Genomic DNA, 18782 nt, shown 5'->3' with positions numbered 1-18782 from the left:
AGATCGTGCTCCCAGCAGACGCATCTCTGACAAGTTGGGGGCTCATCTCCACGATTACCCAATGCACGGCCTGTGGAGCAACAAGCACAAAAGCCTCCACATCATCTATCTAGAGCTTCTAGCAGTGTTTCTAGTGCTCAAAGCGTTTCAAACTCACCTGATAGGCAAAGCTGTCCTAGTCCTGACAGACAACATGACAGCAATGTACTATGTACAAAAACCGGGGGGAGACACACTGGGCCCGATTCACAGAATGAACTTAAGACTAAATCCTAAACTTACTACTATTTGGTATTCACAGAATTCACTTACTACTTTCGGGATTCACAGAGTGAACTTACTACTTTCGGGATTCACAGAATAGATTTAAGACTACTAACTTTATGTCCGCACTCGGGCTGGAAATTCTGGCCCTGAGGTGGAGTTTCCGGCCCGGGGGCGGAGCTTGCGGCTTGGGGGTGGAGCTTGTGGTCTGGGGGTGGAGCTTCCAGCCCGGAGGCGGAGCTTGCGGCCCAGAGGTGGAGATTTCCACCTTGGCTAAATCCCCACCTCCGAGCCGGAAGCTCGGCCTCCAAGCCGCAAGCTCCGCCTTCTGGCCGGAAGCTCCGCCTCCGGTCCGCAAGCTCCGCCCCCAAGCCGGAAACTCCGCCTCCGGGCCAGAATTTTCGGCCCGAGTGAGGACATACAGTTAGTAGTCTTAAATCTATTCTGTGAATACCGAAAGTAGTAAGTTCACTCTGTGAATCCCGAAAGTAGTAAGTGCATTCTGTGAATACCAAATAGTAGTAAGTTTAGGATTGAGTCTTAAGTTCATTCTGCGAATCGGGCCCACTGTCTCCAACTGTCACGCCTATCGTAAGTCATTTGGAATTGGGCAATCCATCACAGGATCTTTCTTCTGGCAGAACACCTACAATGGGCAAACAATCAGAGAGCCGACCTCTTCAGCAGAAAGAGGCAGCAAATTCATGTGTGAACTTCATCCCCAAGTTCTCCTTCCAAACTTCCAACGATGGGGATTCCAACAAATAGACTTCTTTGCCACAGTCGACAACGCAAAATGCCCAAACTTCGGCTCATAGTTCCCACACCAGCTCTCAAAAGGCAATGCCCTATGGATGAACTGGTCAGGGATATTGGCCTATGCTTTTCTGCCTCTCCCACTCATTCCGTGGGTGGTTGGGAAGCTCAGGCAAACATCACTCACACTAGTTCTAGTAGCTCCCACATAGGCTCATCAACCATGGTACACCACCCTGTTGGAGCGGTCAGTAGTTCCACATCAAAAGCTGCATCTCACCTCCAGTCTCCTCACACAGAACCATGGAGAAATCAGACATCCAAATCCCAAAGATCCGAACTCGGCGATCTGGCTCCTGAAGTCATAGAGTTTGGTTATTTAAATCTACCACCAGACTGTAGGCACCAGACTGTACGTCTATTCTAAAAGAAGCAAAAAAGCCTACTACCAGAGCTTGTTAAGCAGCAATGTGGAAAACAATTGTTATTTACTGTAATAACAACAAAATCAATCCTCTCGATGCTTTTATACAAGATGTTATCTGTTACCTATTATGTTACAGCAAACTGGACTGGCTTATACATCTATTCGTTTGCACCTTGCAGAGGTAGCTGCGCATTTGCAGAACAGGCAGCATTTTTCACTATTTAAGGTTCCAGTGATCAATGCCTTCATGGAAGGCTTGAAAAGGGTAATACCACCAAGAATTCCACCTGCACCAGTATGGAATCTTAACATTATCCTTAAAAGGCTTGTGGGTCCACCTTTTGAACCATTGCACAACTTTCAATTTCATGGAAAGTTACTTCCCTCATTGCAATCACTACTTTAAGGACAGTTGGTGAGCTACAGGCATTAACCTTGGAAGAACCCTTCTTTCAGCTCCGCAAACACAGGGTAGTTCTTCGCACCAACCCTACATTCCTTTCCAAAGTGTTTTCTGCTTTTCATATAAACGAATCAGTTGAGTTACTTGTGCTTTTTCCTCAACTTGATTCTGTAGCAGAACAGGTTCTTCACACGCTTGATGTCAAAAGAGCTTTATTGTGCTAGATAGATAGGGCCAAAGATTTTTGCAAAACAAAAAACTGTTTGTTGCATTTTTCCACCTCACAAAGGCAATCCCATCTCTACAGCTGGCATTTCAAGTTGGATTGTTAAATGCGTTCACACATGCTATGCAAAAGCTAAACTAAGTTTATCCATATCCCCTAGAGCACCGAATAGGGGCTATTATGGCCTTTTTAGGTAACATTCCTCTAGCTGACAGATGTAAGGCAGCTACATGGTCTACACCACATACATTTACCAAACACTATTGTGTAGATGTGTTAGCACGTCAACAAGCTAATGTAGCCCAAGCAGTACTTTAAACGCTGTTTCAAACAGCTGCAACATCTACAGGTTAGCCACCGCTTTGGGAGTATACTGCTTTGTAGTCTATGCAACTACAGCACACATGCCCCAGTAAGCATCTGTTCTTGGCATGTAGAGCTGTAGATTCACATGCGCCCTCCCACCTCCCCGTACACCTATAGTTGTTGGTGTTCTTGATTATACATTCAAACGCATGGACAACTCTATACTACACTTACTTACTCCATTCTCACACTCTTGCGGGAAAACAATCTAACAATGGAGTCGATGCCCACGCGCACTATCACCGAAAGGAGGAATCACCTTACCTTGTGACTAGGAAAGACGACTTTGAAGAAAAAGAACTTGCAAACACCCGTACCAAATACTAGAGGGCAGGAGTATGCAAAGCATGTGAATCTACAGTTCTACATGCCAAGAACAGATGCGTACTGGGTAAGTAACATAATCCATTTATTACTTTACGAGTAGACCCTTGACTAGAGCTCTGTGTATCCATTATTCTGTGAGTAGAGTTTTGAGTATTTCTATTTATCTGTTACTGTTTGTTGTTAGTATTTGACTAACTGAAGGCTAGTATGCCGCTTATCTGTAGCACTGGATGCGGTAGACTGCCAGCGCCGCTGTGGGCTTCAGCTCACCTGTGAACATATCCATTCTTTCAATAACAGGACCGGAGGAGATGTCACCAGTCGCACCATTGGGTATCAACGAGGAAGGAGAGACCTACCCCATTGACATCGAAGGGTACCAGACAGCAGTAACCAGCAGCAGCCCTTCAGGTGAGTAGACAACTCTACGGTGCTTTGAACCCTCTTCAAAGCGCACAGGTTTCACAAATGCTGTCTCTGCATCTCGTGGCGAGTCTTGTCATCAGACTGTTCTCGGTGAGAGTAACTTTCCGTGACAGCCACATGCAGTCTCCTAAAATGTCCAAGGTTAGATTCCTCTCATCAGGAGAGGCAGTGAAGAGTGTGCAGGGCAGCCTTTCACCCAGAGCATTGTTGCAGACACTGATAAATTCAACAACAAACCACAGAAGAGAGGGAAGGAAATGATGGTGAGAGCAACATTAGTTTCAGGTTCCAACTGGTACCAATGAGTGTGTAGCAGGCTTCATGCATTTTACATCCTTGTGAAAATGCTCTTACGGGATTAGCCTCCGAGCTTTACCACTCCTGTACAGACAAGCCTGCTAGGAAACGTGATGTCTGGTCTCAGTTACGTCTGTGCTTTAACATTGTAAGTGAAGTTTGCTGTGTCTACACTCTCTTCACTCAGGTTGCAGAGACTCTCAGACTTCGGTAGAGTTTCAGTAGAGTTTGATGGCCCATAGCGTGTACATTTGGGACGTCTTATGGTATATTTGAGGCTTCACCCTGAAAGTGCCTTTTAACGTAATATAGCCCTACAGACCCCCCACGGCTGTGTCTGTGGACAAGAGATGCCTCCTCCACAGGAGAGCAAAGGTCAGATTGCCATCTCACATATGAGGCATCTCAGTGACCTCTTCCATGACCTTCAAAATGCAACGCCCTCTTCATGCCCATGACTTCCACGCTCTAGCCAGGATCTGCCGTAATCATGACTCACAGCCTCAAGAGAATATTTGGTATGTTGCACCATTTCACACGCAGATGACTAACCTGTCCGTTGAATTATTGTCTTACAGATTATGGAAGCCCCAAGAGAAAGAGAAAAGTCAGCAGTGTTTCAAAATGTAAAGATAAGTTGATACTCTGCGAATCTACTGCACAGAAACTCAAAGCAAACATTACAGAGAGCATTACTGAGAGAAAACCTTCTGTGAGCCGGATTTGGGCAGGAAGTTATGAAACACAGATAAAGGAGAAACCCGAACATTTGCAAAATGATTGCAATCTACTAACACATTCCAGTTTTCATCAGACAGCACCAAACGTTCAGTCTTCGGAAATATATGTCACTTGTGAAGGCACCATGAGAAACCATGTTTCACACAAACCAGACCATCAGCAAAGCTGCCAAGCATATCCTATTCTTGAAGAAGAGCAAACCTACCCGAAGGACAGCCGACACGGACGTCCGCAAGCATTCAAAGTAAACGGAAAGTATACCTGTACCGAATGTGGGAAAAGCCTGTCGTCCATCACTGCTCTCACCAGACATGAGCGCATACACACTGGAGAGAGACCGTTCCACTGTCCCATTTGTGGTAAGACCTTCAACCAGAACGGAGCTCTTCGCCGGCACCAGAAGCTGCACACTGGCGAGAGACCCTACGAGTGCCACCTGTGCGGGAAAAGCTTCAATCTCAAGCACAATCTAGTGGGACACCAGAAAATACACACACGATTGCAACAAAACTGTGAAACTGATGTTTAGTAAAAGCTGAAATGTGAATGTACCAGAGGGAAATTGGAACCCAGAGACCAGCACAGTATTGATCAGGCGGGATGTTTGAATATCAGATTCTGTGCGTGGCCAAAACATTATAAGGTTGGTGACCGCTGAGTAATACACTGTTGGTATCAGTAACCACTGAGTAATACACTAAAAGTATCTGTTGCCACTCAGTCATACCCTATGAGTAGCAGTTACTACTGAGTAATACACTAGAAGTATCAGTTGCCACTCAGTCATACCCTATGAGTAGCAGTTACTACTGAGTAATACACTAGAAGTATCAGTTGCCACTCAGGCATACCCTATGAGTAGCAGTTACTACTGAGTAATACACTAGAAGTATCAGTTATCACTGAGTAATACACTCTCTGCGAGAAGACACATATTGGAATCTGCCCAGAGTCAGGGACACAGGAGGCAATATATGCCACTGCTCACGGCCCATGTAAGACACTGACCACGAGAGTGAGACATTTCACCTCACTGTTCATAGCTGACGTAGGACACTGACCACGAGAGTGAGACATTTCACGTGACTGTTCATGGCCGACGTAGGACACTGACAACGAGAGTGAGACATTTCACGCGACTGTTCATGGCCGACGTAGGACACTGACCACGAGAGTGAGACATTTCACCTCACTGTTCATGGCCGACGTAGGACACTGACCACGAAAGTGAGACATGTCACCTCACTGTTCATGAATGAATGAATGAATGAATGAATGAAAGAGTTTTTGTATCGCACGATGTTCACTCCAAGGAGCATCTTGGAGCTTAGCGGACAGAAAAGGGGCATCTGGCGGTGATTAGAGAGAGTGATATTTTAAAGTAGAGATAGGTGGCCTGGGGTGGCAAAGATCCATGTTTTGAGGAGCTTCCTGAAAGTGAGTTCCGTATGAGTGTGCCTCAGCTGAGTGGGTAGGGCGTTCCAGGCTTTTGTCCCCAGTACAGCCATAGTCTTCCCACCCCGGGTTTTCAATTTGAATTTGGGGACAGTTTGCAGGTTCTCTGATGTGCACCGCAAAGTCCGTATGGTGTTATAGGGCTTGATTTTGGATCTTAAATATTCTGGGCCAGTTTCACTTATGGCTTTGTAAGTAATGGTCAAGATTTTAAAGAGTTTGTGAACTGGTAGCCAGTGAAGTGCTTTAAGTGCCGCAGCTGAGGGAGAGTCCCTGGGGAGCTTGAGTACCAATCTCGCCGCAGAATTCTGGACCACCAGCGGTCTTTTCACAACCGTCTTTTTTGTTCCTGCATTTAGACTGTTGCAGTAGTCCAAACGAGATAAGATTAGGGCCACTGCAACAGTCTTCCTGGCGGGCAGCAGGAGTAGGTCAAAACATTTTCGGAGGGTTTTTATGGTTTGAAAACTCATGCCTGCGATGGTAAGTGCTTGCTTGTGAAAAGATAGTGTGGGGTCGAATTTTATTCCTACATTTTTGGCAGTGTCGACTGTAGTGGGTGGGGCATCAGAGCCAGAGGGCCACCATTGGGTTGGTCTAAAAACATTGGAATTTCCAAACAGCATAATATCTGTTTTGGAGCTATTACATCTGAGGTGATTGGGGGGCATATTATCAAGAGAATTATCGCCACTTTAGCGGCCGTTTTCGGACGAAAAGCGGCAATAATTCAATCGTAGTATCAACAAGCGCACGCTAACGCGTGTTTCCTTATTTTAGCAGCCCTTTAAACGCCACTTTGCATGTTAACGATGAATATCGCTAATGACATGCAAAGTAGGATTTCCCTTTCATTTCTCCCTTGAAATCCACACTGACATGGCAGCACAAGAATATCAAGCCTCAAGCAAACCTGCGATGCAATAAAATAAACCGCGCTAACCGCGGTTATCGCAGGTTTGTAACGCCTGTTCACAAACTGACCTAGCCATACCTTCAATGGCAGTTGGATTGTACGACTGATGCAACGGGCATATTATCAAGGAAACGCGATAAATATCGCATTTCCCACTTTGCGCGATCCTGGTTCAAGCCGCTGTCGCTGGATTTAATCGCCGTGGAGATTTGCCTCGATAATAATACGATATCTCGGCGATTAAATCTGGCGATATGCGATGTTAAACAGAGTCACGCAGAGTGGGAAATGCGATGTTTATCGCGTTTCCTTGATAATATGCCCTTTAGTTTCATCCAGTTCCTTACTGCAGTGAGACAGTGGTGGAACTTCTCTTCCAATGCTGTAGCGCTTTTGTCCAGGGTGAGGATCAGCTGGGTGTCATCAGCATATGCAATCGATTCAATATCGAAAGTAGCTATCAGATAGAGAAGTGGTGACATGTAAAGATTAAATAGGGTAGGGCTCAGGGATGAGCCCTGGGGGACCCCTGATGACAACCACTTTACTTCCGATGTGTACCTACCCAGTGTTACTATCTGATACCTTTTGTCTGGAAAGATGTAATCCAGGCAGGAGCCTTGTTTTTTATTCATTTGTGTTCCAATCTGTCTCTCAGGATGTCATGAGAGACAGTGCTGAATGCCGCCGATAGATCTAACAGAATCAGTACTGCCTCCTTGCCCTGATCCAAGGCAAACTTGAGGGTATCCGAGGTGTGTAGCAGCACTGATTCAGTTGTGTCGCCTGGTCTGAAACCTGATTGCTTGGGATGCAGGGTATTCGTTTCTCGCAGGAGGCCATTAAGTTGGCCATTGACTAGTTTCTCAGCAATTTTGCTAAGGCCTGGCAGTAGTGAAATAGGTTTGAGGTTGGAGAGAGTGGTGGGGTCTGAAAGTTTCTTTTTTTGGAGTGGCTTTACAGCAGCAATTTTTTTCCAGATATCATGGCCGACGTAGGACACTGACCGAGAGAGTGAGACATTTCACCTCACTGTTCATGGCCGACGTAGACTGACCACGAGAGTGAGACATTTCACGTGACTGTTCATGGCCGACGTAGGACACTGACCATGAGAGTGAGACATTTCACCTCACTGTTCATGGCCGACGTAGACTGACCACGAGAGTGAGACATTTCACCTCACTGTTCATGGCCGACGTAGGACACTGACCACGAGAGTGAGACATTTCACGTGACTGTCATGGCCGACGTAGGACACTGACCACGAGAGTGAGACATTTCACCTCACTGTTCATGGCCGACGTAGGATACTGACCACGAGAGTGAGACATTTCACGCCACTGTTCATGGCCGACGTAGGACACTGACCACCAAAGTGAAACAAGGCAGCCACCATGAAGAAGCTGGTTTTGGCACAGTGCAAGGTCGATGGCAAAGATGTGAAGTGATTTGTGAAAGCAGGAAAGCACAAAAGCTTGCTACTAGATTGGGGAGCAGTTCTGTTAAATTACACCCAGAAGGTCACCGCAGCAGGAGAGCAGAGCAGATGGGCTCATGGACTGACAGAATATAGAGAAAGGTCATAAAAAACACTGCTCAACACAAGGGACTGACCGGAAGAATGCTCTTGGCATCACACTGTCCACCCGAAGCTGAGGCACCTCTAGCGTTATGTAAAGGATGATCACCAGAACTCTGAGCCCCATCTACCAGTGGGTCGTAGTGTGGACTGAGAGCAGGACGGCCCTAATGTTAACAAATCTTCTGGCTGAAGCCAAGAATCCACGTCGGATCGGAGAGGCTGACTGGTGTGCAGTTTGTGGACATGCACTGTCTAAAACCCAACAGGACAAAGAGAGTTGAAAGGAACAGGAAGGCAAAAATGGCTTTACCTTATAAACGTGTATTGAACAGAATTGTAAAATAGAAACTTGCTTAGATTTTCTAGTTTTTGGTTAACTGACAAAAAATAGTGAAAAACACTGCTGGTGTCCAGATGTGTTGTTTTTTGGGCGGGGGTGTTTGGGGTGAGACGCCCCCAAATAAATGTATTCTGGGCCCTGAGTGAGGTCTGCTGTGTCTAAGTTGGCTTTTCTGTTCATCCGGAAGTCCAGAAGATGCTGTAACTTGTTTATTTTTTTTTTATCAGGAAAGTACATATATATAGTGACGGGTTTACCAAGCAAGTATTAACTCTGCATCCATCGAAGGACTCCTTGAATGGATGCAAATGTACTACTTTTTGGGATTCACAAACATTGGGAGTACTAGGCTTGGAAAGCTGTGCCAGTCTCAAGTTTCCATTCATACTCCTGGCACTCAGATGCCCAAAGCTGCAGGGTCGACCGCATGTAAGTAGTCTCACCGCTGGCACTCAAACACCCACAGGTGCAGGGATGACCGCATGTAAATAGCCTCACCACTGGCACTCAGACACCCACAGGTGCAGGGACGACCGCATGTAAGTAGTCTCACCATTGGCACTCAGACACCCACAGGTGCTGGGATGACTGCATGTAAGTAGTCTCACCACTGGCACTCAGACACCCACAGGTGCTGGGATGACCGCATGTAAGTAGTCTCACCACTGGCACTCAGACACCCACAGGTGCTGGGATGACTGGATGTAGCCACCTCCAGTGCAGCCACCACCAGTGCAGACACCTCCAGTGCAGACACCTCCAGTGCAGCCACTTCCAGTGTTGCCACCACCAGTGCAAACACTACCAGTGCAGCCACCACCAGTGCAGACACCTCCAGTGCAGCCACCACCAGTGCAAACACTACCAGTGCAGCCACCTCCAGTGCAGCCACTTCCAGTGTTGCCACCACCAGTGCAAACACTACCAGTGCAGCCACCACCAGTGCAGCCACCTCCAGTGCAGCCACCACCAGTGCAGACACCTCCAGTGCTGATACCACCAGTGCAAACACTACCAGTGCAGCCACCACCAGTGCTGACACCACCAGTGCAAACACCTCCTGTGCAGCCACCTCCAGTGCAAACACCTCCAGTGCAGCCACCACCAGTGCTGACACCACCAGTGCAAACACCTCCAGTGCAGCCACCACCAGTGCAAACACTACCAGTGCAGCCATCTTCAGTGCAGCCACCAGCATTGCAGCCACCTCCAGTACAGCCACCACCAGTGCAGCCACCTGCAGCGCAGCCACCACCAGTGCAGCCACCTTTAGTGCAGCAAGCATCAGTGCAGCCACCTCCATTGCAGCCAGGCATCAGTGCAGCCACCTCCAGTGCAGCCACCACCAGTGCAGCCATCTCCAGTGCAGCCAGCCCACCTTGTTTCAGTGTGGGTCTCTCCTCCTGAGCAAGTCTCCTTCAGCCACACCACTGAACTCCACTGACCGACCATCGCTGCATCCACTTCACCTTCGGGAAACCAACCACGCACTACCGCACCCAACAGATCCCCGCGGATGCTGGAGCAAAGTCACTGAAGACCAGCTTACCACTGCCCTCACCCGATGCCCACCCGTCGGCTCCACCGACCACGACACGCCCGCCTGCAACCATAGACGGTGGATCGAAGACTGCGTAAACAGCCTCGTCCCGCTCAAGAAACCCTCCAACAGACACACCAACAAGAAATCAAGTTGGTGGACCACGGACCTCCAAGCATCCAAGCAGGCCTTCCGGAAACTAGAACGCCATCTGCAGACACCATCACCTCATCAGATCCGCCAAAAGGGCCTCCTTCAAAGACCGCCTAGACAACAACGCACACAACAGCAAAGAGTTGTTCAACATCATGAAGGAGCTCTCCAACCCCAGCTCCAACACCAACAACATCCCACCTTCACAAGAACTGTGCGACTCCCTTGTCACCTTCTTCCATTGCAAGATCGCAGACATCCATGACAGCTTCAATGCTACAACCGCCCCGACAATCACCGAGACCTCTGACATCACATCCACCATCCCCACCAACCCTCTGCTCACCTAGTCCAACATATACGACGACGACACCATCATAATCATGAACGCCATCCACTCCGGCTCTCTGTCAGACCCATGAACACACCACATCTACAACAAAGCCAGCTCCACCATCGCACCGCATCTCTGCAAAGCCATCAACATCTCCTTCGAGACCGCAACTTTTCCGGTAAGCTGGAAGCATGCCGAGATCAACACCGTACTCAAAAAACCCAAGGCAGACCCCAAGGACCTCAAGAACGTCCGACCCATCTTCCTGCTCCTGTTCCAAGCGAAGGTCATCGAAAAGACCGTCAACAGACAGCTGACCCGCTACCAAGAGTAAAACCGCTTCCTGTATCCATCCCAGTCCGGGTTCCACAGCAACCACAGCACTGAAACTGCCCTCATCGCTGCCACAGATGACATCAGGATCCTACTGGACAACGGCAAAACCGCGGCCCTCATCCTCCTGGACCTGTCAGCCGCCATTGACACCATCTGCCACCGCACCCTACGCACACGCCTCCACAACCCTGTGATCCGAGACAAAGCACTGGACTGGACCACCTCCTTCCGCCTCCCCCCTTCCGCTCCGAAGCCACCGAGATCATCTGCGGTGAACCCCAAGGATCATCCCTCAGCCCGACATTGTTCAACATCTACATGGCACCACTCGCTCACGTCGCCCGAGTGCACAATCTTAACATCATCTCCTATGCTGACGACACCCTGCTGATCCTGTCCCTCACCAAGGACCCCCACACCACCAAATCCAACCTTCACGAAGGAATGAGTGCTATTGCAGAATGGATGAAGATCATCCATCTGAAGCTGAACTCAGACAAGACGGAAGTCCATATCCTCGGCCCCACTCCCTCGGCCTGGGACCACTCCTGGTGGCCGACCGCACTGGGAACAGCACCAACACCCACCGACTACGGATGCAGCCTAGGTGTCATCCTTGACTCAACACTCTCCATGACTAAGCAAGTCAACGCCGTCTCATCCTCCTGCTTCAACACTCTACGCATGCTACGCAAGATCTACAGGTGGATCCCCACCGAAACAAGAATAATGGTCACCCAGGCCCTCGTCAGCAGCAGGCTGGACTACGGAAACGCCCTCTATGCAGGCGCCTCGGCCAAACTCCTGAAATGACTACAACGCATACAGAACACCTCAGCACACATGATCCTCGACATCCCCTGCCACAGCCACATCACACCCCACCTTACAAGACCTGCACTGGCGTCCCGTCGACAAAAGGATAACCTTCAAACTCCTCACCCTTTCACGCAAAGCACTTCACAACACTGGGCCAACATACCTCAACAGCCGACTCACCTCCTACACCCCGAACCGCCAGCTCCGCTCTGCCGACCTTGCCCTCGCCACCGTCCCCAGCATCCGAAGAGCAAACACATGCACCAGATCGTTCTCCCACCTCTCTACCAAAACCTGGAACACCCTCCCCATCCACCCATGGCAGACCCAGGACCTACTCACCTTCAGGAGGCTACTCAAGACCTGGCTTATCAAGCAGTAGCAGCACCACTCCCCTCAGCGCCTTGAGACCCTCATGGGCGAGTAGAGCGCTTTACAAATGTTATGATTCATTCATTGATTGGTGCTCCCAGACTGCCGGGGGGCCTCTTCTGGTTGCCCACAGGCAGTCCCATGGGCCCTGCTCATGCAGCCGGCCCTGCCCTGGGAAGTTCCCTCCTGTGGGTGATAGTTGGTTCTGGTCCTGGCTACAGGTGCTCTTCTGCTTCAGGAGATGACCTGGACATGCTGCAGCCAGAGGGCAGACTGGACCCTGAAACTCCTCACTGTGACCAGGACAAGTCAGGAGCTGGATCCGTGGCTACCAGTGAGGCGGGAGAGATGGAAGCATCGGGGACCTCTCTCCATATGCGATATGAAGATGATGCAACTCCCAGTGCAGCATGACATTGATGCTACTCTCCCAGTGCTGCATGAAGTGACACCACTCACCCAGTGCTGCATGACATTGATGCCACTCTCCCAGTGCTGCATGGAGTGGACGCCACTCTCCCAGTGCTGCATGAAGTAGACGCCACTCTCCCAGTGCTGCATGAAGTAGACGACACTCTCCCAGTGCTGCATGAAGCGGACGCCACTCTCCCAGTGCTGCATGAAGTGGACGCCACTCTCCCAGTGCTGCATGAAGTGACACCACTCTCCCAGTGCTGCATGGAGTGGACGCCACTCTCCCAGTGCTGCATGAAGTAGATGCCACTCTCCCAGTGCTGCATGAAGTGGACGCCACTCTCCCAGTGCTGCTTGAAGTGGATGCCACTCTTCCAGTGTTGCATGAAGCAGACGCCACTCTCCCAGTGCTGCATGAAGCAGACGCCACTCTCACAGTGCTGCATGAAGTGGACGACACTCTCTCAGTGCTACATGAGGTGACACCACTCTCCCAGTGCTGCATGAAGTGGACGCCACTCTCCCAGTGCTGCATGAAGTGGACGCCACTCTCCCAGTGCTGCATGAAGTGGACGCCACTCTCCCAGTGCTGCATGAAGTGGACGCCACTCTCCCAGTGCTGCATGAAGCAGGCGCCACTCTCCCAGTGCTGCATGAAGTGGACGACACTCTCCCAGTGATACATGAGGTGACACCACTCTCCCAGTGCTGCATGAAGTGGACGCCACTCTCCCAGTGCTGCATGAAGTGGACACCACTCTCCCTGTGCTGCATGAAGTGGACGCCACTCTCCCAGTGCTGCATGAAGTGGACGCCACTCTCCCAGTGCTGCATGAAGTGGACGCCACTCTCCCAGTGCTGCATGAAGTGGATGCCACTCTTCCAGTGTTGCATGAAGCAGACGCCACTCTCCCAGTGCTGCATGAAGCAGACGCCACTCTCCCAGTGCTGCATGAAGTGGACGACACTCTCCCAGTGCTACATGAGGTGACACCACTCTCCCAGTGCTGCATGAAGTGAATGTCACTCTCCCAGTGTTGCATGAAGCAGACGCCACTCTCACAGTGCTGCATGAAGTGGGCACCACTCTCCCAGTGTTGCATGAAGTGGACGCCACGCTCCCAGTGCTGCATGAAGTGGGCACCACTCTCCCAGTGCTGCATGAAGTGGGCACCACTCTCCCAGTGCTGCATGAAGTGGACGCCACGCTCCCAGTGCTGCATGAAGTGGGCACCACTCTCCCAGTGCTGCATGAAGTGGACACCACTCTCCCAGTGCTGCATGAAGTGGATGCCACTCTCCCAGTGCAGCATGAAATGGACACCACTCTCCCGTTGCTGCATGAAGCGGACGCTACTCTCCCAGTGCTGCATGAAGTGGATGCCACTCTCCCAGCGCTGCATGAAGTGGACGCCACTCTCCCAGTGCAGCATGAAGTGGACGCCACTCTCCCAGTGCTTCATGAAGTGGACGCCACTCTCCCTGTGCTGCATGAGGTGGATGCCACTCTCCCAGTGCTGCATGAAGTGGATGCCACTCTTCCAGTGCTGCATGAAGTGGACGCCACTCTCCCAGTGCTGCATGAAGTGGACGCCACTCTCCCAGTGCTGCATGCAGTGGACGCCACTCTCCCAGTGCTGCATGAAGTGGACGCCACTCTCTCAGTGCTGCATGAAGTGGATGACACTCTCCCAGTGCTGCATGAAGTGGACGCCACTCTCCCAGTGCTGCATGAAGTGGACGCCACTCTCCCAGTGCTGCATGGAGTGGATGCCACTCTTCCAGTGCTGCATGAAGTGGACGCCACTCTCCCAGTGCTGCATGAAGTGGATGCCACTCTCCCAGTGCTGCATGAAGCAGACGCCACTCTCCCAGTGCTGCTTGAAGTGGATGCCACTCTCCCAGTGCTGCATGAAGCGGACGCCACTCTCCCAGTGCTGCATGTAGCAGACACCACTCTCCCAGTGCTGCTTGAAGTGGACGTCACTCTCCCAGTGCTGCATGAAGTGACACCACTCTCCCAGTGCTGCATGAAGTGGACGCCACTCTCCCAGTGCTGCATGGAGCGGACGCCACTCTCCCAGTGCTGCATGGAGCGGACGCCACTCTCCCAGTGCTGCATGGAGCGGACGCCACTCTCCCAGTGCTGCATGAAGTGACACCACTCTCCTAGTGCTGCATGAAGTGACAGCACTCTCCCAGTGCTGCATGAAGTGGATGCCACTCTCCCAGTGCTGCATGAAGTGACACAACTCTCCCAGTGCTGCATGAAGTGGACGTCACTCTCCCAGTGCTGCATGAAGTGACACCACTCTCCCAGTGCTGCATGAAGTGGATGCCACTCTTCCAGTGTTGCATGAAGCAGACGCCACGCTCCCAGTGCTGCATGAAGTGGACGCCACTCTCCCAGTGCTGCATGGAGTGGACACCACTCTCACAGTGCTGCATGGAGCGGACGCCACTCTCCCAGTGCTGCATGAAGTGACACCACTCTCCCAGTGCTGCATGAAGTGACACCACTCTCCCAATGCTGCATGAAGTGGATGCCACTCTCCCAGTGCTGCATGGAGCGGACGCCACTCTCCCAGTGCTGCATGAAGTGACACCACTCTCCCAGTGCTGCATGAAGTGGATGCAACTCTCCCTGTGCTGCATGAAGTGGACGCCACTCTCCCAGTGCTGCATGAGGTGGATGCCACTCTCCCAGTGCTGAGTGAAGTGGGCACCACTCTCCCAGTGCTGCATGGAGTGGATGCCACTCTCCCAGTGCAGCATGAAATGGACACCACTCTCCCGTTGCTGCATGAAGCGGACGCCACTCTCCCAGTGCTGCATGAAGTGGACGCCACTCTCCCAGTGCTGCATGAAGTGGATGCCACTCTCCCAGTGCTGCATGAAGTGGACGCCACTCTCCCAGTGCTGCATGAAGTGACACCACTCTCCCAGTGCTGCATGAAGTGGACGCCACTCTCCCAGTGCTGCATGGAGTGGACGCCACTCTCCCAATGTTGCATGAAGTGGATGCCACTCTTCCAGTGTTGCATGATGTGACACCACTCTCCCAGTGCTACATGAAGTGGACGCCACTCTCCCAGTGCAGCATGAAGTGGACGCCACTCTCCCAGTGCAGCATGAAGTGGACGCCACTCTCCCAGTGCAGCATGAAGTGGACGCCACTCTCCCGGTGCTGCATGAAGTGGACGCCACTCTCCCAGTGCTGCATGAAGTGACACCACTCTCCCAGTGCTGCATGAAGTGACACCACTCTCCCAGTGCTGCATGAAGTGGATGCCACTCTTCCAGTGTTGCATGAAGCAGACACCACTCTCCCAGTGCTGCATGAAGTGGATGCCACTCTCCCAGTGCTGCATGAAGTGATACCACTCTCCCAGTGCTGCATGAAGTGGACGCCACTCTCCCAGTGCTGCATGGAGTGGACGCCACTCTCCCAATGTTGCATGAAGTGGATGCCACTCTCCCAGTGCAGCATGAAGTGAACACCACTCTCCCAGTGCTGCATGGAGCAGACGCCACTCTCCCAGTGCTGCATGGAGCGGACGCCACTCTCCCAGTGCTGCATGAAGTGGATGCCACTCTCCTCGTGTTGCATGAAGTGGACGCCACTCTCTCAGTGCTGCATGAAGTGACACCACTCTCCCAGTGCTGCATGAAGTGGATGCCACTCTCCCAGTGCTGCATGAAGTGACACCACTCTCCCAGTGCTGCATGAAGTGACACCACTCTCCCAGAGCTGCATGAAGTGGACGCCACTCTCCCAGTGCTGCATGAAGTGGACGCCACTCTCCCAGTGCAGCATGAAGTGGACGCCACTCTCCCGGTGCTGCATGAAGTGACACCACTCTCCCAGTGCTGCATGAAGTGGACGCCACTCTTCCAGTGCTGCATGAAGTGACACCACTCTCCCAGTGCTGCATGAAGTGGACACCACTCTCCCAGTGCCGCATTAAGTGACACCACTCTCCCAGTGCTGCATGAAGTGGACACGACTCTCCCAGTGCTGCATGAAGTGGATGCCACTCTCCCAGTGCTGCATGAAGTGACACCACTCTCCCAGTGCTGCATGAAGTGGACGCCACTCTCCCAGTGCTGCATGAAGTGGATGCAACTCTTCCAGTGTTGCATGAAGCAGACGCCACTCTCCCAGTGCAGCATGAAGTGGACGCCACTCTCCCAGTGCTGCATGAAGTGGACGCCACTCTCCCAGTGCTGCAAGAAGTGACACCACTCTTCCAGTGCTGCATGAAGTGACACCACTCTCCCAGTGCTGCATGAAGTGGATGCAACTCTTCGAGTGTTGCATGAAGCAGACGCCACTCTCCCAGTGCAGCATGAAGTGGACGCCACTCTCCCAGTGCTGCATGAAGTGACACCACTCTCCCAGTGCTGCATGAAGTGACACCACTCTCCCAGTGCTGCATGAAGTGGATACCACTCTCCCAGTGCTGCATGAAGTGGATGACACTCTCCCAGTGCAGCATGAAGTGAACGCCACTCTCCCAGTGCTGCATGAAGCGGACGCCACTCTCCCAGTGCTGCATGAAGCAGACGCCACTCTCCCAGTGCTGCTTGAAGTGGACGTCACTCTCCCAGTGCTGCATGAAGTGACACCACTCTCCCAGTGCTGCATGAAGTGGACGCCACTCTCCCAGTGCTGCATGGAGCGGACGCCACTCTCCCAGTGCTGCATGGAGCGGACGCCACTCTCCCAGTGCTGCATGAAGTGACACCACTCTCCTAGTGCTGCATGAAGTGACAGCACTCTCCCAGTGCTGCATGAAGTGGATGCCACTCTCCCAGTGCTGCATGAAGTGACACCACTCTCCCAGTGCTGCATGGAGCGGACGCCACTCTCCCAGTGCTGCATGGAGCGGACGCCACTCTCCCAGTGCTGCATGAAGTGACACCACTCTCCCAGTGCTGCATGAAGTGACACGACTCTCCCAGTGCTGCATGAAGTGGACGTCACTCTCCCAGTGCTGCATGAAGTGACACCACTCTCCCAGTGCTGCATGAAGTGGATGCCACTCTTCCAGTGTTGCATGAAGCAGACGCCACGCTCCCAGTGCTGCATGAAGTGGACGCCACTCTCCCAGTGCTGCATGGAGTGGACACCACTCTCCCAGTGCTGCATGGAGTGGACGCCACTCTCCCAGTGCTGCATGAAGTGACACCACTCTCCCAGTGCTGCATGAAGTGACACCACTCTCCCAATGTTGCATGAAGTGGATGCCACTCTCCCAGTGCTGCATGGAGCGGACGCCACTCTCCCAGTGCTGCATGAAGTGACACCACTCTCCCAGTGCTGCATGAAGTGGATGCAACTCTCCCTGTGCTGCATGAAGTGGACGCCACTCTCCCAGTGCTGCATGAGGTGGATGCCACTCTCCCAGTGCTGCGTGAAGTGGGCACCACTCTCCCAGTGCTGCATGAAGTGGATGCCACTCTCCCAGTGCAGCATGAAATGGACACCACTCTCCCGTTGCTGCATGAAGCAGACGCCACTCTCCCAGTGCTGCATGAAGTGGACGCCACTCTCCCAGTGCTGCATGAAGTGGATGCCACTCTCCCAGTGCTGCATGAAGTGGACGCCACTCTCCCAGTGCTGCATGAAGTGACACCACTCTCCCAGTGCTGCATGAAGTGACACCACTCTCCCAATGCTGCATGAAGTGGATGCCACTCTCCCAGTGCTGCATGGAGCGGACGCCACTCTCCCAGTGCTGCATGAAGTGACACCACTCTCCCAGTGCTGCATGAAGTGGATGCAACTCTCCCTGTGCTGCATGAAGTGGACGCCACTCTCCCAGTGCTGCATGAGGTGGATGCCACTCTCCCAGTGCTGCGTGAAGTGGGCACCACTCTCCCAGTGCTGCATGAAGTGGATGCCACTCTCCCAGTGCAGCATGAAATGGACACCACTCTCCCGTTGCTGCATGAAGCGGACACCACTCTCCCAGTGCTGCATGAAGTGGACGCCACTCTCCCAGTGCTGCATGAAGTGGATGCCACTCTCCCAGTGCTGCATGAAGTGGACGCCACTCTCCCAGTGCTGCATGAAGTGACACCACTCTCCCAGTGCTGCATGAAGTGGACGCCACTCTCCCAGTGCTGCATGGAGTGGACGCCACTCTCCCAATGTTGCATGAAGTGGATGCCACTCTTCCAGTGTTGCATGATGTGACACCACTCTCCCAGTGCTACATGAAGTGGACGCCACTCTCCCAGTGCAGCATGAAGTGGACGCCACTCTCCCAGTGCAGCATG

At 52.0% G+C, this 18782-nt stretch overlaps 1 protein-coding gene across 1 annotated transcript in view; it reads left to right on the top strand.

Annotated features, from left to right (window-relative positions):
- The window catches only part of LOC144805738 (uncharacterized), a 148152-nt gene that overhangs the window by 30636 nt on the left and 98734 nt on the right, over nt 1-18782 (top strand). Inside the window, 2 exon segments of the mRNA XM_078672228.1 lie at nt 3070-3180; nt 4071-4745. Coding sequence (XP_078528354.1) covers nt 3070-3180; nt 4071-4745 — 786 coding nt within the window.

This window comes from Lissotriton helveticus, chromosome 1_2, assembly GCF_964261635.1.
Source record: "Lissotriton helveticus chromosome 1_2, aLisHel1.1, whole genome shotgun sequence".
In the NCBI taxonomy this organism is placed as follows: domain Eukaryota; kingdom Metazoa; phylum Chordata; class Amphibia; order Caudata; family Salamandridae; genus Lissotriton; species Lissotriton helveticus.
The sequence above is the reverse complement of the archived record's forward strand: the minus strand, read 5'-3'. Positions and strand labels throughout refer to the sequence as shown.